The sequence below is a fragment of the Chanos chanos genome, chromosome 1 (genome assembly GCF_902362185.1).
Source record: "Chanos chanos chromosome 1, fChaCha1.1, whole genome shotgun sequence".
Lineage (NCBI taxonomy): Eukaryota > Metazoa > Chordata > Actinopteri > Gonorynchiformes > Chanidae > Chanos > Chanos chanos.
The window spans coordinates 52067373-52090293 of record NC_044495.1 but is presented as its reverse complement, the minus strand read 5'-3'; the positions used below and the strand labels follow the sequence as shown (position 1 = coordinate 52090293).

The following is a 22921-nucleotide window of genomic DNA, read 5'->3' as shown; positions in this document are numbered from 1 at the left end:
TTGTTAGCAAACGACACGGGAGTCAGGAAAGCTGGTTGATTGTTTGCAGTTTTTCGTCTTAGCAGGAATGAAGAAAAAAAAAAAAGGTGGGGGGGGGGGATCATGCCCAAATAAATGAATATCAGTTTATGTCTGCTTCAGCAGAACAGCTTACCATTCGTGGCTCGTATTCAGTCAGATGTGTCATAAGTAATTATGTGCTACCTTCGGGTATTACTGCAGTCCAGCTTGCTGGCTCTCACTAAATGATCCCTTGCATGTTAACACATACATCTAACACCTAGGAGAATCCCATGCATTAGGCTAATCTATAGGTCATCATGACTGTACTAGATGTTCTGGTTTTAGGCAGGTATGCTTGGCATTAATGTAAAAATGAAGTATCTTAGCTCACTGTCTGGCACATCTGATTATCATCTAAGGCTGGCTATGGAGATTTATCACTGCAATAAATGATGTTGTTCAGCAGTAATGAATGTGTCTGTCCAACCAGTCGTTTAACCCTTTGACGCACAAACATGCAAAATGTGATCAAACCTTGTACACTGGTACGAATGATACGGGAAACTTGGATGGGTTTAAGGTTGTTGTTTTTTTTTTTTTCCTTTGTTTTTTGGCTGCTCTGAATGAAGATAGGTAGTAAAGAAAATGATGTGATTCTGACCCAAAACCACTTCCCTTCAAAGCATCAAACAGGGATCAAAGGTATACTTATAAATGTCTATGAAAATCTTTTGAAAAAAAGGCATGGAATCACAGTAATGACCTTTTCAGTCAATAAAATTGTTTCCTTTGTCTGTCATAGCTGTGATACAGCCTTTTCTCCAGTTGACTCCATATTACATAACTGTCTCAACATTCTTCATGGTTCCATTTCTCACACACAGAGACCATGTCAGAACATAAACCTATTCCTACGTTTAATGTACTTAATTAGTGCTAGGATGTACATACACTGCAAAACGTTTTTATGCATGCCGCTGCAAAGATCAAAGCAATGAAATCGCTCTGAAAAGGATGATTTTCTTTCGGTTGTCGCACCGTGCGGCGAAATGAGAAAGTCGTCCGACAAACGAGCGCTTAACCGAACTGAATCCCGTGCTGCTCGGCTTCAAGGGTCAGATCTGGTGATTAACGTTCAGTCATTACGAGGCGGAGTTCTATCCTGAGACCTCGTTCAGTAGAGTTCAGTGTGACTAAGTGCTGCGACTTGCCACGCTGTATACCCACAAACCTCCACACTAATGAGAGACACAAAGTGTAGGGGGAGACAACTGCGTTGCTCTCTGCTTAGATCACCACCACAGGCGACAGGATCTGTGGTTGTCATAGAAATTCAGATGTCTGGCCTCTCCAGGCACCAACACACTCATTTCGTCTTGTCGCACATCATGTGTCTCATTCGCATGCAATTTTACGCACAATCATACTCACATCTTCTCATATCCTTCCTATACATATGCTCAGATATGATTTCAGACGCATATAGCTTTGGATCACACACGTGCAGTGTTAAAACACACTTAAATGTGCATTATACGTAATGCAAATGAACATGGCCTAAACATGCATTAGAGAATTCTTTCACAAGCTTTTTTTTTTTTTTTTTTTTTTTCCTCTCTGATCCGCACACACTGGATCTGTTTGTTGGTGGGAGAGTTTGTCTCCAGCTTGTAAAAATAAAGGGAGTTGGAGACCAAAATATGAAACAGTCTTTACATTGTGCCAGGAGGGCTGTAAGCGACCAACAGCACAAGTGTTTTCACTCTCTCGTCCTGATTGGTTCTGTTCAGGGTGTAAATGCAAATGTAAATGCAGAGATGAAACGCGTAATTTAAACTGCATCAGATTTTCTGCTGCACATCCCACTGGCACCCAAACTGTGAGGATTGATGGGTTTTGTTCTTTTCTTCCTATCTACTTATTTTCTTCATCCAATAGTAAGCATCAACACTACCTCTCCCCCTCTCCCATAGCTTTGTTTTTTACTGTGATGAGTGGGAAACAAATAAAGCATTTTTCACACAGTTTTACACGTGATCTAAAGAATGAAAGGTACCTTTTGTTGAAGTAAATAAAGAGCTGAATGGTAAATTTGGTGGCTTAAGTCTTCCAGCCTGTTGAGCGGTACTCAATGTGAATGAGAAATAAAGCACCAAAGCTGGAGAGACCTTATTGTCATTCCACTATCATTCTTTTAGCTTGTGTTTCAGTGCCAGCTGGGAGAATTTTGCTACCTTGAGCCAGATTCTTTTGTTATGCTAGCATAGACCATGACCATCCCTGTTGAATTTCAGGGCATGCCCCTTATCAGTCTGTTTAGGTTGAGATGCCAGTCCATATGTGGGTTAATCAAACAAATATTGTAGAGTCACTCAAGTGAGAAGAAGGTGCTGCACACATTTTAAAGTTGGAGACAGGCAATGACAACTGCTGCTCATTGTAAACCTTGCCCTCATGCCTGCATTTCAGTTCAAGTGTTACTTTATATGTGGGTTAATCAAACAAGTGTCAGAATTATCCAGGTGATATTGTTGAGCATGTTACCTGTAAGAGATCCATAATGAGCAACGACACAGGAATGTTTAAACAACTCATTCCATTCACGAAAATCGTTTCACCAATTAATAAAATTCCACAGTTTTCCTGACCACACAAAAATGTCCAATAAGATTCAGTGGCATCAGTTTACATCAGAGAGAATGTAGTTAAGACTGTATCTGTCATGGTTTTGTCAACTGATATTTCAGTCTCAGTGCTATTTCAGGTTTTTTTGCGTATTCACAAAAGTGGCTACAGTGAATGACAGCAGAGGTCATGTGACCCTAGACTGACAGCCTGTCTCACCCACTGAGCACAGTTCCAGAACGCTTCATCGTCATACCTCAAGTTTTCCAACAGTGGAAAGAATGAGCTTGCAAGGTCAAGAACTTATATTGATAGTAAGATTTTCTGTCTGTAAATCTCATTCAGTTTATCCTCATCCATCAAAGCACTCTTAGATATCACTCAGTAATGTGACTGAGGTTACGTTTGAGAGTAAAACTGCGTCTCTTAGACCCCCCTCAATTGAATTTCCAGCCTGTCATTTTGAGACTAGAAAAATCTATTTTCTGTTTTCTAAGTTATACCGCTTTTGTATTATTTGTGAATGATCTAGAATCATAGACATATGGAAGATTTGTTTCAGTTACCAGCACCATTGGTTTTTATATTTTCTCAAAAATTTGTTTATGGTGCTATGATATCATGTGGCAGCTAGCCATGATACTCTCTTTTTTGGTCACAGATCACTGGTTTCTTAAAGTAGAGCTTTTTGGACTGCTGGATGAAAGGCTTTACTTATAGTGGAGGCGGAACAAAGCTGCGATGACATCACTCCAGCTGTGAGGTCTGGGGTCACGGAACATGTTTGTGTTGGTGTATGTATTGAGTATTTGTGTTAACACCATGCCATCTGTTTCAGCTGTAACATGTAAGGTTTCTTTTATGATACCCTGCATATAAAACAAAAAAAAATGGATTATCATGAATTTCATCATGAATTTAAGCGTATGTCAAATTTATGTTATGAACACACACACACACACACACACACACACACACACATACATACACACACACACTCAAACACCTAAACACATACAGAGGTGCTGAGTCCCCCACGTCAGGAACGGCCAGTGCTCAGGTTCTGCTGGGTAAACATTTATCAGAACAAGGCTTAAGTGTCTCCCTGTCTCCATGGTGATGATCGATGGGCTTACGCTGACCCTTCTTGACCTCTCCAACCCAGCTCTTCAAATTACTCAGCCTCTCCAGTCATCCTGTGATTGAAAGCTTTACACCCTGGAGAGAAACCTGTTTTAACCAACCCGTTTGGTTGTGTCAGAATGTGTGTGCTCCTTAAAGATGGAGCGTAGAGAAGTCTGCAGCTGAGGTCTGCTTATTAGCTTTGTCAAAATGTCTTTTGGCCAGTAGAGAGGAGTCAAATACAAGTCAGTTGTTGGGAACAGGGTCACACGATCTCTGAATGATGTATGAGTGAAGGGTCAATTGGCTAATTGGGCCTGAATGATCTCATTTCACACTTTTCTAATCCTCCATAATCATTCATATACGGTGAGACATACCATGACATACCCACACCAGCAATAAAATACAGAGCCCCTAGAATCTACCACGTCATATGACCGGGTCATAAAGTTATATCGAGAGAGATGAACTATGCGTACATTTAATGTAGATTCCTCAGAGAGGAGCCCTTGGTTTCATTTGTTTCCACGGCTCCCGTTTGCGATGCATGGATCCTTTGCTAACTGAAGTCTTTGTGAAGGAAACTTGGTCCTCAACTCAACGTTCGGCTTTAACCTGGTTGTGTTATTGATCTTTCTCCCTCTCACCTGTGAGTCACTGTGGAACATATTTGCTCTCTCACAACACGAGGGGCACGTTCCCACGTGTTGCATGAGAGGGCAGGGAACTGTTTCTTGCAGTGACGCTACAGTCATTTTCCACAGACTCATATGATGGTATGCATTACTTAGGTGAATAATGGGTCACATCTGTTGTCTCAGCACCTGGATCCTTTGCCTAAACGAGGCCTAGAGTTGTACATTTTGTGTGTGTGTGTGTGTGTGTGTGTGTGTGTGTGTGTGTGCATAGCTGTCTGGAGAAAGCAGCTGTGATCTTCATTGTGTTGGATAATTGGGGTTTAGATTAAGCCAGACGTAGGACCACTCACAGCTGATTCATATTGCTTTGTTCTAAGAGCAGTTTGGTGTTACATTTGTTTAGTGCTATCTGATGCACCAGGTGTCTTATTAAAGTGATTTTTAAGTCTTCCAGCTTGTTGAGCGGTACTCATTGTTAATGAGAAGTAAAGCACCCAAGCTGGAGAGACCTTGTTGTCATTCCACTATCATTCCTCGGATAATTCCTGAACTACTAACTTTTTTATCTTAAAAAGTGTCTTTTCAAAGCATATCTTTTTGTTGTTGATGTAATGACTTTTTTTTTCCATGGGAGAGTAAATTTCTCAGATCTCTCCATTACTCTTTAAATTCAGCATAGCTTTCCTATTTGTAGAATAAATATCTCTTAAAGCTTGGTTTTAGTTTTTCCTTTCGTGAAGTTATTGAATACTGATCAGGGGACAGAAACTCTAGTTCACTTTAATGGCTGAATGGAAAATAATTGAAATTCCTCTCTTGAAGTCCCGCAGTGGGATGGAAACACCCTTATGGTTAGGTCCTAACTGGCGATCGTAAATATGGAATGTGGGAATGTGTGAGAATGCTATATTTATTATTTCTCTTAAAATTTTACGTTAACAACAATCCAGATATCAAACTAAAGGACAGACCCTGAGGGTTGCCCTCTAACAGGCTTCTCACAAATTCACTCATTTAATTGCTCTCATTTTGCTTTGATTGACTCAACTCTCAGTATACCGGAGTACACTCTCTTTTACAGCCAAGCATCAAATTTACAAGTGTGTTTATATTGCGAGATTTTTTTCCTAGGTGCACAATTTTTATTTTCTTGCTGTCTAACATGTTTCTTTTCTTGTTCAAACGCCCAAAACAATTTACTTTGAAATGTTATTCTACCCCTCCGGTACCACCACAGGAGAAGTTTTCAGGCAGTCATCTCCGGAGAGTGATTATTAGCTGAGTCCAAATGTTTTTGAATGACAAAACTAAATTTATAGATTGAGCAAAAGCAAACTTTTTAAATCGTTTAACTTGACGTCCAAAGAAGATGTATTTTATCCATACATAAATTATTGGGCATATACTGTCTACTTGATTGTATTTTTGGATTTGGAAACTTGGCTACGTGAATTATAATGTATGTCATCACGTCCCAGGGTTGCTGATGCCCCATAAATTTCTGACTGAGAGGAATCCCAGATCTTACTTAAAAATTTGAAATCCAGCAAGCAAAAGGAAATCTCTGAAGAGCTAATTTAAGTTTTTCAGAATAAGTTTTGCAAAGACCACTCAGAGCTTCCTCCCGGAGCACCAGTGTAGGCAGGCTTTTGTTCCAACAAAGACGAAACAGATTCAACTAATCAAGGTCCGGAGGGGCCTTGAAACATTATATTCAGGTGTGATAGATTGCGGCTGAAAGAAAATCTTTCAAGGGTGCAGCCGTCCATTAGTAGTCTTGCCCAGTCAAGAGTGATTAAATGTTTCCATCCTTGGAAAACACAGCAGAAGATTTTTTTTTTTTTTTTTTTTTTTTTTACTTCTGAGGAAGTATTTATAAAAAATGTAAATGGTTGTAGAAAGTTTGAATGAAAGTGTATAATGACACAGTCATATATTGTGGTAGAAATGCAATTCTTAGTTTGGTCTGGCCAAGTGCAGATCTTGTGACTTATTGAAAGGCTTTTCCTCATAAATGCACACCAGCTATTATCTGCCCTTCCTACAAGGCACTTTGCCACAAGTTTTAGAACAGGTGCTTTGTGTCAAAAAATTATGAACACCATAGAGGTGATATGTCAATCAAGAGTTTAAGCTGGGTAAATAACAAAAAAATGCTAAATCATCTGTTGAGGAGAGATTGAAATGGTTTCTGTGTCAGCTTTCTTAATGACGTGTCTTTTTCTAAGGACAGACTCCCAAAGGGTTGGAGACTGTCTGTCAACAGGGGTTCTTAACATTAACTTTGAACCAGAGCGTAAATGTCTTTTCCTTTTACATGGTGATTGAGGAGATGTGCAGTGGAGTCGGTCATTCATTGCAGACCGCTAAATGAAGAAAAATTTAACCAGATGCTACGCCAGAGTATTTCACATAGTTTCTCTGTCCTCAAAAATGATGCCTCAGCTGCCAGACACGATCAAATCACCCCCCCCCCCCCCCCCCCCAGAAATAAACTGAAGAATCGGCTAAAATTTTGTGATTGTTTTCATTCATATTTGGCTGAATGTCGTTCCAGATACTAATGGATTGTGGACATCCTAGTACGAGACCTGACCTGTGGTGTTTAAGTTTGCTCTGTCATTTGTTTATCCTCTGGGACCATCTCATTCACGTTCTTGTTATGGTTCTTCCCAATGGTGCCAAATGGAAGTCAGGTCGAAGTTGTGCGACCCTTGTGCTGCTTTCTAGCTTATTGTCGTCTGATGCTCTAGTCACCTCAGTCACCTCATGCAAAATATTTATGACAACTTGGTGAGTCTTAAACCAGGCTTCAACATTTCTCTTAGAACCCTGGCGATCCCTTACACTTACATGGTCTTTCAGTCTACGTCCTCTTGAAAAATGGCATAAAATATACTGGCTTCCAAGCTAAGAGTAAATTGTTGTGGCGTTGACATTTAACTCGCAGAACGCTTCCCTTTTGGTTGCAGCTGCTTTGCTTTGGAGAACAAGGTGTGCTCTGTTGAGTCATGTTTGGGTTTGGGTCTACTGGATTTAATTGTCCATGGTCTAGAGACAGAAGAAGGACCACTGTGGATAGTACCACACGTGATGTCATTCTGACTATCATACAATGTGGTGTTACTCCGTTTGCTTACATTAATCAAGGGAGGGATGTTTAGACCAACCTCCAACCCCGCCCTCCCCCCATGCAGTGGGCTTGGTCCCAGGCAGAGAATTCTGTGGGCCTCAAGACATCTGAGGCTCAGGGGACTGTTTGTTACTGTTGCAGTGGATCTAAGCGCTCCTTGGTTAAACAGTGATGTTCCCAGTCTGGATTTTACGTAGAGGAATAGGAAAAAATTACAGTACCATGTGTGACATGTGAGCACCATGTGGACAAAAAAGCAGTACCAAGGCGTAACTTCTCATGTACCGTTTCTGACTTACTTACTTATTACCAGTGTAGAGTAAATCCTCCGGTAATTTCAAGATTTAGCTTTAAATGACCATTTTGCGTTCATTGCACAAATGAACTCTTAGTTGAAATCACACCATACCGAATATCCAACGTGTCCAACTTTCAAAATATATAATGTATATTTGCTTATATTTTCTTTTAACCCAAATGAAAAAGAAAAAAGAAAAAACTCCACTCTAATAATGTACCATAAATAATGTCAGAAGTAATGTCAGCGTTTGATATTTCACTGCAGGATTTCTGAGACTGAGCAGACACAGAGACATGATGGACAGTTCATTGCTATTTGGATATGACTGTAAAAGTTGTTGTAAACTGTTCTGTGGTGTTCCAGTGCTGCAGCTGAAGTGTAACAGACTTGTAAGACACATGAGATAAGTTTTTACGTCTTATCCTAGTCTCCAAGCCAGGGCAAGGATCACTCCAGTATGAGTTCATATCCTGTCTACTGGAGTAGCCCATGGGAAAGAGATATAAAGCCAAGGAGCCTCTGGAACAAACATAGAATTCACAATAATTCACTTTATCTCCTCTCAAGGATGCAACATAAAAAATGTAAACCTCAACTATTGGATCGCTTTTTTTTTTTTAATATCTATTTTTGTTTTTTATTTTGTCTGACTGTTAGTGCATCAATAATGGCATGATAATAAATGACAGTTTGGATTATCAAAGAAGGTTTTTCATAAGCGGCGTACCAGTGTTAAACATACTCAGTGAACTGAAATGGTATTTAATGGTGATTGCGAAAATGTGTTTAATAGCTGACTTTATCTACACTACAGTCATAGTTGCATTCCCTGTCAGTGTCCTCAATGCTACATCATTATCTATGCGTTTTGTAATGTGGTCCAGAAGTTTCTTACAATAAGCTGTAGCCCTCTCTCTACGTTAAAATTTTTTTTGTTTTATTTACAATACGCAAAATAGCGTGGCATTTGAACTGATTCATCAAAGACCTCTGTCACCCACCACTGATACCTCTGTGCTCAATTGAGAAATGATGACATGAAGAACAGTGATGCCCCAGAGTTCAGTCTTCTCTGTAGAGCGTTGCTATCGAGCCGTACCATGTGTTTAGACACGGACCATTAAACTCTCTTCTTGCGTCGGTTCACTGACCTCTTTCGGGCCCTTTGTGTCATGTAGGAGAAGGGAATGGAAGAGAGGGAAAAGCACAACCACCTCCAGTGCAAAGGGGGCACAGCGTATGCCTGTTGCACTTAAAAGCGGAGCCTGTTTGTCTTGGGTGCTCTCATCACATAAACAGAGACAGGCTGGAAGACTAGTGTCCAGTCATGAGTCACCTTGCTTTTTGTCTGCTTATTTTCAGGCTAAGGCTCCTTCTGTCTCCCTTTTCCTCTGTTTGGTCGCTTCGATGGAACTCATCCTCGTCCAGCACTGATGAGGAGAATTTTGACACAAATGACACAAAAAGGGGAATCTCTGGAGGCCAAGGCTGCTTAATCACTACAGGCTCTTGGTCTTCATCAGTCTTTTCTGTCCCTGGGAATCTGCCCTTTTCGTGTGTTTGAATATGTCTGTCTCTTTTTTGGTCTTGGTTATTATTCAAGACTAATGTGAACTTTAATGCTAACAAAGAGCAGAAATGGCCCTTGCCTTTTTGGTGTAGATTACCATAACAAAGTCTGTAGTGTTCTTGAAATTCAGCAGTCTTGTTCATCAGAACCACAAAATCTTCTCAGAGCCTGGCTTGCACTTTAAGGATTTACTAGGTTTTCATTTTCCTACGTTCAGCTCTGTATGGTAATTATGTTAGACATAAGCTTTCAAATCAATTGTGATAATTTCCTTTACACAAACAGTAGTTAGGTATTTGAAGGAGCTGCTAGTCTGGATGAGAAAAGCAGATATCTCTCAGCTGCAGAAAGCTTTGGAAAAAGGAAGCCATGCCTGACCCTGTCACCTCTTTCTCTTGATATTATTTCCATGTTTAACTTATAAGAAAAGGAGTCTCTTTTTTTGGGTTGCATTCAGTGAGTTTACTCTTTGTGTCATTCTCTGAATCCCTTGTGATGTAAAGTTCTCCTTTTTATATTTCTGGCCTCGTACGTTTTTATGAGAGTTGTGAATCACTTTTCATCTCTGATCCTTCCCTGGGAGTAGGTTGTGGAAATAATTCAAGGAAGTGAGATCCAAAAATCTTTCCTTTTACTGGAAGTACATAAGCAACATGAAGCATTGCAGTGGTCTGTTCCACAAATAATGCGATTTGGTGTACAACCAGTGTGAACACAGTGGATTTCACTAAACCAGGATTGTATGAGATAACTACAGTAAATTATAGCTTTAGCTCTTCTCTCTCTCTCTGTCTCTCTCTCTCTCTCTCTCTCTCTCTCTCTCTCTCTCTCTCTCTCTCTCTACTTTCAGTGTTATCCATTTCTATACCTCAGTGGCTAAGTTTACTCTACTGCTAAGCGAATTTGCTATACACAATATAAGAGTGACAGAATTATGCTCAGGAAAATATTTTAGTTGTCTTTTTAACAACTGTCAGCAATCACTCCATTTGAAGCACCAACCAGTCTATGTTACTGCCTGTAGGTCTTCTTACTGCTTCAATGTCAAGTCTGAGGATAGGTTGGTGATGAATCTGTTGCCTGTTGACGTCAGCATTGGTGTTTCCTGTGGGACCCATACTTAGCTCAATGAGGAACTCTCCATTTCGTTTTTCCCTTCTGTCCTAATGAGTTTAACCAAACAAAAGCTCATGATACAATCCTTAACGCCTTGGAAAAAAGGAGTCAGGAAATGGAGCCAAACCAAGGCTGTGGCGATTCTTCACTGTAAAGAACTCTCCATTTGTTATTGTTTCCCATGTTCTGCAGACCTTGTAATATTCTCCAGACGCAAGTGTAGATCTCACATAGCCACTGACAAAGATTTCAGCTGCACAAAGTTTTCATAGGCCAGATTTACTTTAACAGTTTCATCAGCCAGTTGGTCCATATGTTAGAGTATGCCATTTCCCACCATGACTGGAAATACAGGTTGAAATTTGTGCGTATGTTAAGTTTCTTAGATGGGTAACTTCATTACCAGTCTCTGCATTATTTATTTGGTGCGAATCTTGAATTTGATTTCCTGTTGTATTATACAAAATTAGTTTATCTTGGGGTCTGATAGAATGTTTGAATGATACAGAAAATAAGAAATAATAACCCTAACGCGTAACATAATGAAGTAAATTTGCAGTACAATATACTTTTTTGCATAATGAGAACACTTTTTTTTATGTGCTCCCTCTGATCTTGATGAATCACTGCATCTGTTTATTAAAGGAGGAGACTAAAGTACATAACAGATGTGTGTAGTGCAACTGAGAGAGAGAGAGAGACACCGGAGTTAAACTGTTTCGTGTTAGTGCAGGATGTGTCCTTTGAGTTCAGAAAGACATCCACTTAACCTGCGATTGCTCTCCTCTTGGGGGTTGTGTATCCCAGCCCTGGTGTCTGGGGTATGAGACAAAAGCCACGGACACCGGCACTACAATGAGGGGTGGGCAAATCTACGGAAGAGAGGAGAATATTTGTTTTCATCTCGTGTTTTGTCCATCGCCCACATCAGAGCTACACTGAGGCCCTTAATGGAAATTAAATGGAAAATACAATTTCCCCACTCACCGCTAACCCTCATTCCTTCTGCTGTGGTCCCCGCTGAAAATTGTGACCTCACTGTTTGGCTGAAGTACTGCAGTTTCCTTGTGCAGAGAGCACAACAGTAGCCTTCACACACTCTCCTCCTCTCCACAGACCACTGCTGGCTAGCATTTTACACAAGCTCTTCATAAGTGTATGGTGAATGTACTCAGATGCTAATTTTAGAATGTGATGCATGGTGGAGAATCAAACAGGTTTTTAGACACGTGGACAAGCGACTCAGTTAGGATAAGCCTTTATTACATGGTCATAATAATAAAAAAAAAATAATATTTATCTTCAAAACACTGGGAAAATGTTATTTTTCTAATGAATATTATGAAAAGTATTCAGATTTGTAGTTTATTATTCGCTGTGTATGCTGCATATTTCAACCAAATCTTTCCAGAATATCTAGTTTAAAAAAAAAACACCTACCATAAAGTAGCTTTCTTGTTGATGTTCAAGAGTGGAACTTTGGCCCACTTAAGGGTGCATTAGCAATACTTATGTTGTCATTTATTTACTTACTACTGAAGCGCTCATAAATGTCACATCTCATATTTACGAAAACTTAGTCAAACACTGACTGCATCACTACATGTCCCATGCCTTTTATGCCTTTTCATTGGTTTGCAGTTGGCTTAACAGGCTGTCAATCCTTGTCTTAAACAATACCTTGCTTGTTGATATGTAACTTCTCAAATAGGTGGAATGTGTTTATGTTTAAGCCTGGGCAAAATGAGCCAGGAGGGGAACGCAGTGTTTCTTAGCTGGACGTGATTAATACCCCGGTGAGACTTTAAAGGCTGCAAATAGAATTTAAAAGACTTCGTTCAAAAGCGTTATTGTTCGTACGCTAAAGACAGTGAGCTTCTGTAACCATCCTTGTCTTATACAGATTTCATTTTTGAAGAGCTCGTTAAAGTTCAAAGGATTTGAAGTTTTGGCATTTTTTTCCTCTCTTTTTTCTTTTTTTTGCCCTTTTTTGGTAATGAATCATTAAGTATTTGATTGATTCCTGCAACCTCTGAAGATCCATTCAGAGCTGCAGAGCTTCACTCGATTGACTTTAGAGATTTCTGAGTCGCCAATTTTTGCCTCATTTCAGCATATGAAAGAGAGAGAAAGGCACGTTACATAAGAGTTGTCAGTCAGACCTTCCATAGAGTGGTGTAGCCAGTATTTTTGTGTCTGAATGTGTGTCAGCTCTTTCCAGTGTCTCTGGGTTTCTGCACAGAACTCCATTGAGTCTCTAAACACCAGACAGATGGTTAGTAACCCTGTCATATTGCATATTTATTCTGTCATTCAGTCAATTCCTGTGCAACAACTGTTGTTTTAAATACATTCAAGCACTCTGAAACTTCTGTGTATGATGATCTGCATATTAGCGGTCTGTGGTCATATGTACATGTAGGTTTTTTTGTTGTTGTTGTTTTTCTCCAAACCTTATAGTGTTGTGAAGCCCCCAGTCAGAGAGGTTTTCTGGATGGACACTTCCTACTAGAGCTATGTTTTGGAGATGCAATTAGAGACACCGCGCAGATACAAACAGAAATGTTTTCCTGGCAAGACTTTGCATCACTTTAGATCACTTTAGCCATTCCTCATCTTCTGTGTATAGTAAACTGTGTTTGTATGTTCTCTGTTACAGCCATTTTAAAAAGCGTTTGTTTGAAATACGGGTTTGGCTGTTTACAATTCCTCCTCTGTGCTCCAATGCGTGGAACAATTGGAAACTGCCAGGGAGCCTCCACACACATCTCTATACCCCCACCCCCCACCCCCACCCCATATTTCACCGGACCTGTCATTACAGCCATTGTAGCAAAGTCCATGAGAGAAGTTTGCAACAAATCATATAATGATTATTATACTCAAGGCAGGCTAATGTTATTTATGGGGTACAAGTATGTTCTGTTTTTGACTGAGAGAGACAGTGCACTTTTGCCATTAAAAAACAGTTGTTGGAATAGTGTACAGTGGAGTAATTTCCATAGCACTAAGCTTGTGAGAAGTATTTGTCTTGAGAATGTTCTGGAATACCCTAAAACCACATAGACTGCATTTAGAGTACCTTTTCGAATGACATGCTTAACTGACTGTTTCTGGGATGTCCCAGACTTCACCAGAATGTGAAAAACACTCGATGGAAATTTCATCTTCGCCGAGTTGGGTACAAATTGGCATCTTCAGTAGATGAAATCATAGCACCGGAACGTCACCCTGTCTCCCTGGAGACCGATGGCTAAACACTCAACAACTTGTTTGTTTGGAGATGAACACTCATCACGAAGAATTTCAAATACACGTTGCAACTAACAAAAGATCCTGCCACACCACGTACTTAAAAGTTCTCAGCCACTTATTGTCACATGACTGACCCATATATTAAAGTATGTATATGGACATATGCGCATGGTTGGAAATGCTAGCGTTCCACCACAGCCGCTGGCATTTACTTTTAATAAAACTGACCTGGCAATAAGTTAGCTTGTCCTAATTTAGCTTTGGCTTTAAAATAACTGAATACCCTGCCGAGAATTCCATTAGAGCATGACTGAAATGCGGGGCAGCATTACCGCTCTTCCTAACGTGGTTCAGCTGACAGTTCAGGAGTAATTTAGTTGAGCATTGTTATGCAAGACCACTATAATGGTCCAGTCGCTCTAAGTATTTAAAGTCACAATTTTTTTTCTATTGCTTTTCTTTTTTTTTTTTTGCATCACAAAAGAGAAAAAGAACTGAATTTTTTAAAAGTCATAGAAAATCTCTTCTATACGCTGAAGATGATATATAAATGGTTCCAGTTTTTGTTATTTTCTTTCTGTCACCAGTCTGCGTTTCTTTAGAGTGTCACCTTCTTCCACGGTGTTCCATTATGCCTTAAAATGAGGGTACCAGGGAGCTCTGGTTTTGGAATGGCTTTCAAAAGCAGATTGAAAATAGCTGGTCATTACAACACCTGCATCACCTGTTCCAAAGTCTGCTGCCTGTGCTTGTTAATGACATGCAATTTACTCCTTCAACACCTCAGAACTGACTCCTTAAAATCACAAGACACTTCAGTCATCCCTCAACTAATGAGAATCAGCATTTTCTTTTCTTTCTTCTTTTCTGCAATATTTTAATATGGAACAACAGTCGGCTAAATTATGACGTCTACTTTAAACCAATAAAATGTCTTTTCTCTCCTAGTTTTCCAGTCATTCAGTCTTAATCCTGGAGTCATTGCGTATATTTAGACTGGTGTTCTGCCTTTTTGTGACCACTCCTTAGTCAGTTTAAGGCATCTGCTTCAAAGACAAGCACACACACACATAGGCACATGGTTAGCCTTCTTTTATTAATACATCACAGCTGATACATATCAATCAGTCATTGGATCCAAATTGAAGACGTGTTCCAGCATAGTGCCCAAGAAGTTTCCAGAATGCTTGCACATTCTGTAGAGTTTCTTGAATGGATCTGACCAACTAAAATGTGTTGTCCATTACAATAAAACCGCGTTCAGGATATTAAAATAAGTCACCCAAAGACATCTGAACACAGGCCTGTCAAAAGTTTTGTGTATGTCCTACTGTGTTTGCTGGAATTATGACTTGAAAAGCCTGACTCCGTATCATGTTTAATTGACGTCAGTTTTTCGTGTTTGAGAAATACTTAGACAGTGAAATAAGGAGAGTTAAATAACGGGACTTGTCCTAAACAAATACAACTCTCTGTCTGGACCCCTTCGACAGCTTACAGTGAGCAAAAATCGCTGGCTTGACATTCTAAGTAACATGGTTAACATTTTATATATGCCTTTTAAATAATTCATCCATATTGTCTGTGATCATAATAATTCATGTAGTCATTTATTGAGGTAGGTGCAAGTCAATTTATGTTGTGAAATTCATAGTGAGAGGCTAAATATATGTGCATATTGGATTTCAAGCTGCATAAACCCTGAAGTCTGTAAATGTCCTTGGCTGTAATGGTCACTGGTTTTAGGACCAGTCAGATTGCCAAAGAGAGTACACACTCCTAGCATGCTTCATACTCCATTGAAGGGCAATGGTAGTAGTTTATTATCTGCTGCCAGATCCCTCAGTCCCGGGGCTATGTTAAGGGTATCACCTAAAGACAGTGAAGACCTGTTTTCAGAGGTTTACATATTCTCTGTGAAGGTGTTTCAGTTGGTTGATTGACTTATACCCACCTCTTCAGTAGGTACAATAATCAAACTAGAGCTTTCAAATGTCTTTCCTCCTCCTCTTCTTCCTCTTCTTCTTCTTCTTCTTCTTCTTCTCCTTCTTCTTCTTCTTCTTTATCATCATCATTATTTTTTATTGAAGTAGCTTTTGCTGTCATTCCAAATATGAAATTCAGGAAACAAACATAAGTAATTAGTCGGCCTTCATTTACCTGCTCCCCTCTTGCTCACTGGAGCCAGTCAGCAGGAGATCTTGGCTTGGTCGTAATCCAGCCACCGAGTCACTCATTTCCTGGAAGCTCCTACTCAGTGTGTCCGAGAAAGTCATAAATCCTTCCAAGTCCGGAATGGACCTGACTTAAGTCAAATATATAAGTATTTATAATTATTTGAAGTGCAATGCCAAGATAATCTCTCCAGGGTTTTTTTTTTTTTTTTTTTTTTTAGGTGTCTTTGGTTTTCTTGTTTTCTGGAGGGATTTTTTTTCTCCCCATCATCAAGTGGAAAGCTCTCAAAACACTTGACTCATTAAATGGTTAGCCACTTTGAATAGTTGTTGATTGACTGTCTGTTGAACAGACAGTTCTGGTCTTCGTGTGTAAAACTATTCTCTGCAGTATAGTATCCTTTGGTACAATAGACTATACCTCATTCAGTTATGCTGTGATGCAGTATGTAATTTTCCTTCATATTTTCAGAATTGATCCAGTTAGATAACATGGTTCGACAGAACTCTATTATCCTGTCTGTCATATAATTTAACTCACTTTTTTCAGTTTTCAGTTAAGTTGTTTGTAGGTGTAGTATTGAGGCTAGTCAAAAACACTATCACTGAGGAAATAAAGAATGAGTAAGCAACAGAAATGTGGACCTATGCACGTCTTTCTGAAGCACAGCTGTGGTTGTTATAGGTCAATAAATTGGAGTATAAAGAGGTTGTCTTTTTACCTGCCTTTACACCTTTATGACATGCCAAGCCCTCCTCGTGTCATAACTGTTCTCTTTGAAGTCTGTAGCGATGAAGTCATAACATTGGGGAAAAAAACATCCCCAAGTTTATGTTGTGCATTGAAGAAAATGTGTCGTGTGTATACTTTTGTAGTATCTGTCATGTGAGAGGCCAAGCGTGCCAGCATTGAAAAGTTATTTTGCACTGGGCCACCCAATAAATGTAAGCAGAGTATTAGTCAAGACATGTTTACAAATGACCTCTCAGAATTCCCTTGTCTCACTAAAGACGCAAGTCATATAATTCACAGCCACCTACACAAACACAAATGCGTGTGCACACACACACACACACACACGCACAATAACACACCAAGGCCACCAGGACCAGAATAGCACCATTTGAAACTCAAACTGACCTTTACTTTCACACAGAATTAACAGTATGCATGTGTTCATGCGCTTTTGTGTGTGTCTGTGTGTGTGTGTGTGTGTGTGTGTGTGTGTGTGTGTGCGTGCGTGCGTGCGTGTGTGTGCATGTGTGTGTTCATGCAAGTGCATATGCGTGCATGTGCATATGCGTGCTTGTCTGTATATGTATGTTTGTATATGTGTGTGTGTGTGTGTGTGTGTGTGTGTGTGTGACAGGCGGGAAAGACAGACAGTGGCTCAGCAGCAGGTCCTGACCCTGATATTCTAATACTAGTCCTTTAAGTTGGGTGGCCTGGTAAAGCTCTGTGACCCTTGGTAGAGTTCAAATGCAGCAGTGTCGCTCTCAAGAGCTAAAATAAAAGACATGTGAGCACCTAAACCTTAAAGCTGACAGGCACATGTGTTTCAAAGGATAGTTCAGAACAGGCAACATTAGAAAACTGAAATTGTTATTACTCTGTCCAAAGACTGGAATCTCTGTTGAAGTTCCCAGTATTGTCTTTTGCCTATTCTAAACTGCCATTTGAAATTAAGGTTTTCACTGATCATTTTCAGAGTTTTTGTATCTTGACTTTTTTTTTTACATCTGATGAATGTAGCACAGTCTTATGTGGAAGAATGCTCAGATGGGAGATGGCTGGAGAACAGACAAAATTTCTGGCTGTAGCATTTTTACAAACTTTTGTAATTTTCCACATATTTGAAGTGCTGTCATTTAATCATTGTAGTGCTATATAATGAATTACCGCTGAATTGTCCCATTAATTTTTTTTTTTAGGTGCACAATTTGTTTTTGATGCACAGGTGTCTATTCTCTCTTTTTACAATCTTAACTCTTATTTCAGGAATGTTCTACTTCACTGGTTCAGCCCCACTTCCTTCACATTGTATTTAGTTCAAGGGGTGAAAATGACCTGCTAATGACAGAGCCTTTTAAAACTGTCAGTCAAGTCACAGAAGGCGCTGGAAATCTACAAATTAGATTTCAACACTGATAATGAGAGCCCCTCAGCCACAGAGCACTGCATGATCCTGAGTGCTGCTAAAACACTGAACCCAGCTGTCGAACCCATTCAGAACCAACCGCCCAAATGTTCAGTTCAAAACTAACTTTTACAAAGGTGTCTGAACACAGACTAGCAGCCAGTTTTGTAATGGAGCAATAGAGTGTCCTTCAGTATCTCTCATGAAACATCTTTGGCCAGATTGACAAAGCTAGCTCTACTTAGTGTTGGTGTACATACATTGCTGTATAGTTGGTGTACATAAATTGCTGTACAGTTGGTGTACATAAATAAACTAACTCAGCCCTTTTAAGCATCCTATTTTTAAGCATCACGAAAATCTGTTTTAATGGCCTTTCCGTTTCAATTTCTGTTTATTGTAACAGGTTGGCAATTAGGCCTGTCAGCTAAATGGGGGAAGGATACAGACAGAGTTGGGTTTTTTGACCCCGTGTCCAGATCGTTTTGCTCCCCGTCATGGCGTGAGAAAGCTGCCACATCCCCCTTGTCCACAGTACACTGCTTTCCCTGTCACTAGTCACAAATTGTCTTAGCTCGTAACCCTTTGCACAGCTGATTGCATGACTGTTTTGCGACCATAGGGAAGAAACTGAACACAAACAAACTCATAAAAAAAGACTCAAGAGATGCCTCGGGCAGGACTGTCCATCTAAATCAACCACTGGTCTGCCAGCAGCAGCTGCCTGGTTTTCACTGTTACCTTCCAATTAGCTGGGAAACCAGGAGAGAGTTTTCTCAGAGGCTGTCAGTTAAGCACTGGAGGGTGAAATTAGCAAAGTGGGGACTTGGTAAAATTTCGGTTGATCAGTTAGGATCAAATCCTGTTTACTGCATTATAATGGTCTTGCATATTAATTTTACTTCAGACTGTTTTGCAGACACTCATGATAATGTTAAGAAGCCTTTAATAGATGAAGTGTAAGGAACTGATCATTTACTGTCCTCCTGTAAATTTCACTGCATCTCCAGAGTGGTGTCAGTAGAGGCGGTTGAGGTTTGTTTTGATATTTAAGTAACAAAACTGAACAATAGTCTTAAAACACTAAATGCATGTAAGACCATGATCTTACTCTTGCACTCTTGCGGTTTATTCTGTGTAAAGTTTGTATGTTTTCGGACATAAAATAGCATCACAAATAAACAGTCCTAATTTGCTCTTCTTTTTTCTCATGTAAAAAAAAAAAAAACAAAATCACATTTTGTGATTGCAGAGAGCTTGTACACCTATCTTTACAGCTGCAAGTAATTACTTTTTGGCTTTTTTTTTTTTTTTTTTGCTTAGGCCAGGAAGGCCTGCAGCGGGCCATAAATTCTAATGCCAAGCTCTTTCAAGTCCCACTGTTGCACATGGTCAACAACTTTCCAAGTTATCTCACCTCATGAAATGTACACAAACTTGTTGCACTTGATGTTGTTTTCACTGATGTTTTCATTCCTGTTGCTTTGGTTACTATTTCCGCATAATATCTCGGCTTAATATGAAACTGTTTTGAAACAGACATATGGACATAAACAGATGATTAGGGGCCAAACGAGTGACCTTTGTGTATATTTCATCATTAACGTTCCCAAGCTAATTGCAAAACATTAACTGTTTTACAGGGATGTACTTATTTGACATGACCTACATTGACTCTGCATACCCAGCCTCTGACAGCATCATAGAGACCGAACAGAGGACCAATCAGATGAATAATCTTCTCCGAGTCATCTCTGATCTACAGGTGTCCTGTAACTATGGTTAGTCTTAAATATATTCTGTATCTCTTGTTCTTGATGATATGGAGGACCATGTGGTGGTGTGTGAATTCTCATATCCTGGGGTGGTTGACAACTTTTCTGAAAAGACTTTGGGTCTCTGTGTCTCCGTCTACTTGCTTCAACAATATATTTTTGGCACAACTTGTGATAAGCTTTACATCCACTAGAGGGAGCTACTGTGTAGCTATAACTGTGGCCCTCAGTTCTGATGGATTTTGTTTGTACCTACTACTGCCTTTCCCTCCTGTTTTGTAGCTGTAAATCAGCCTCCCATTGTGTAAGGTGGTGAACTGGCAACAGGGCTCTCCCCTCTGAGGACCAGACTTGAGTAAAAATAATTTAAATTTTTTTCTTTCCCCATATAATCAAGAGAATGGTTATCAGCTGAACCTGATTACTGGAATTCCCTTAATGGGAACTTATCAAAACATGACGTATGGATCAAACTGTTTTTCTCCTATTTTTTTTTTTTTTTTTTCAAATTTGCAAGGAGAGGTTCAGAAAACAAAAACCTGAGTGTTCTGTGTCTCAGTCTAAAGATGACTAAACCATTTGTGTTTGTTGTAATGAGTGGGACATTTCTTTACATTAAATTTGTCATTGGCTCATCCATTTTTCTCAAATTTTTCACAGACCATTTGGTTACCCTACCACATGTGCAAAAATACTTGATGTCTGTGCGCTACATTGAGGAACTCCAGAAATTTGTGGAGGATGACAACTATACGTAAGTCATTCTATCTATTTTCCCATATGTGTGCATATTTATTAGCTATACAGGCTACACATCAATCCACTCATTCATCAATCCATTTCTGTATTTATTTTGTTTAAATTTCAGAAAGCACTCAGGTTTAACATAGCTGTTCTCTTTACATTATCACCTGAAAGTCTTGTTTATGTGTTTACTAGTGCCCAGAAATGTTTATGGTGGTGTACACTTTGTACTAGCCACGCTTTTAAAAAGCCAGACAGCTTATGAAGTCACTCTGACCACTCCTTGGTTGAAACACTTTTGGCCATGTGCTGTAATTTTACTAAGACACGAGAAGTCCATCTGGTCTGGCCGCAGGACCAAAGTTCAACCCAATGTATAATTTTCAGGGCACAGCTACACAAACTCGATATGACTGTATGCTATAACATCATATTGTGTGACTCTCAATATAATCCATTTTTAGAAACTTTAATCTTTTCTTTATGTCTTTATGGTTCTTTCTTTCACTTTAATATTGAAAGTTTTCTACCCACAACATATAATACTCATTATATTTCAATCTCGTATCTTGTATAGTACTCATTATTTTCCAGTTCTTTATAATCTAATTTGCCTAACTGCACTCAGATATTACATGTATCATTTTATGGAGATATTGTTATAATTATGTTAGGTTCTTTACATTTCCCTCTGTCAGTCATCTAGAAGTTTAGCTGTTTCCACTCTGTCTGTGTGGTCCTGTCTTGCTGAGCTATACAAGACCTCTGGGGCAAGTGCTGAATGCAGGTGCAATTTCTAATCGTCAAGACACCTCACAAATAGCATGAGGAACATAAAATTTATTAGCATTGCCACACGGCACAACGTCTAAGAGAACAATTTCCATATGACTGAGTATTTTTAGCACACTTCAGCAATCTTGTCTTCGTCATTGAGTTTTAATGTTTTGCAGGCCATTTCACTTTTGAAGGACTATTAGAGCTATTGATATCTGTGAAACAAAAGTGGCTCTGTGCAGAAGCCTCATCGCTTCTGAAGGTGAGGCTGAAGTCTCCTGAATTCACCGTGTCTCAGGGTCTGGAAAATATACTTCTCTGTGTTTTGCTTCCAATATTCCCTCAGTAAGTTTTTAGACACGTGTAGAGTTTCAGCAAGGATTTAAAATGACCAATCCTCAGTCAAGTTATGTCGGTACGTCCAAAAATGTATTAAGTCATCAACACAACTCTCGTTTTCTAATTTTGGTTAGTGAGATTTTAAATGAGGCATATCTGGATTTTTCCGTTTTGTATCCTTTTTGAATTTAATCTGCTAATACACTGTAGATGTGAACATTATGAAGCTGTCTTGTGTCTATGTTTATTTCTAACCACTACACTAAGAAAGAGCACTAAGAAGAGATGGGAAAAGGATAATTAATATAATTAATTGATCTCTCATGCTTTTTTTGGATATTCTGAACTGTAAAACGTGTAAAATGATAAAGAAAAATTATTCCCTGGTGCATATTTATCAAGCTGTTATGTTCCTCTTTCTTAAAAAAAAAAAAAAAAAAAAACAATTTTTTTTTTTTTACGGTCAGGTTTATTTTGCTGCTTTTTTGTCTGCTGGAACGGGAAGGGAAATAAATTAACGTAGAACTCAAACCTGAACTTGAACCTGCCTTTTCAAACACAATAACGTTTTTCACACATCATTTTCACTCCGCTTGCAGATGGATCCCTGAATCATATCCTTTAGTAAATGGGGAAATGTTGCAGTCTGCAGCACGTGTTGCTCTCAGAATTAGGTCAGCTGAGAGAAGTGTTTATGCTGTCTCTATGTTGTGGTGTGGAGAAACGAATGTTCATTTTTCCTTCGCAGCCCTTTCTTGTTTTTTTCCTAACTGCAGATCCATTCACATGCAGTGAGGTCATGATGTTTGTTGTTACCCCCTGTCATGACCTCAGTGTCTTAAATATACTTCAGCTGGTTTCCGTTTCTGGCATCTGGAACAGTGAAGACTGCAGAAGAGTGATCACTGTTTTGTTTATCATTTGATATAGACAGTTTTGTCTTTCTTTTAATTGCTTGCTCATATGTCAAAGAACAAAGACGATACTCAAGAAATGATTTTTTTTTTTTTTTTGTTCTTGGACGCTTAGCTGTATTTTTAGTTTCATCAGAATCAAACCAAATATTTATCTTTTTGACGTTTATTTGAGAAGTTACTCATCTGAAATGTTTTTCGCTCATTCTCCGCTCCACTGCTTTTGTCGGGATAAAGACTAAAGTAATAAAAGTAAAGCTAAAGTAAGACTTGGATGGGAGTTCGATGTGAAGT

At 39.3% G+C, this 22921-nt stretch overlaps 1 protein-coding gene across 5 annotated transcripts in view; it reads left to right on the top strand.

Moving 5' to 3' along the window:
- The window catches only part of ralgps1 (Ral GEF with PH domain and SH3 binding motif 1), a 74451-nt gene that overhangs the window by 44402 nt on the left and 7128 nt on the right, over positions 1–22921 (top strand). For all 5 annotated transcript variants that reach the window (XM_030773971.1, XM_030773999.1, XM_030773989.1 and 2 more), the window contains exons 8-9: positions 19722–19859; positions 20514–20607. In XM_030773971.1, the coding sequence (XP_030629831.1) occupies positions 19722–19859; positions 20514–20607 (232 nt within the window). The remainder of the gene's footprint in view (positions 1–19721; positions 19860–20513; positions 20608–22921) is intronic.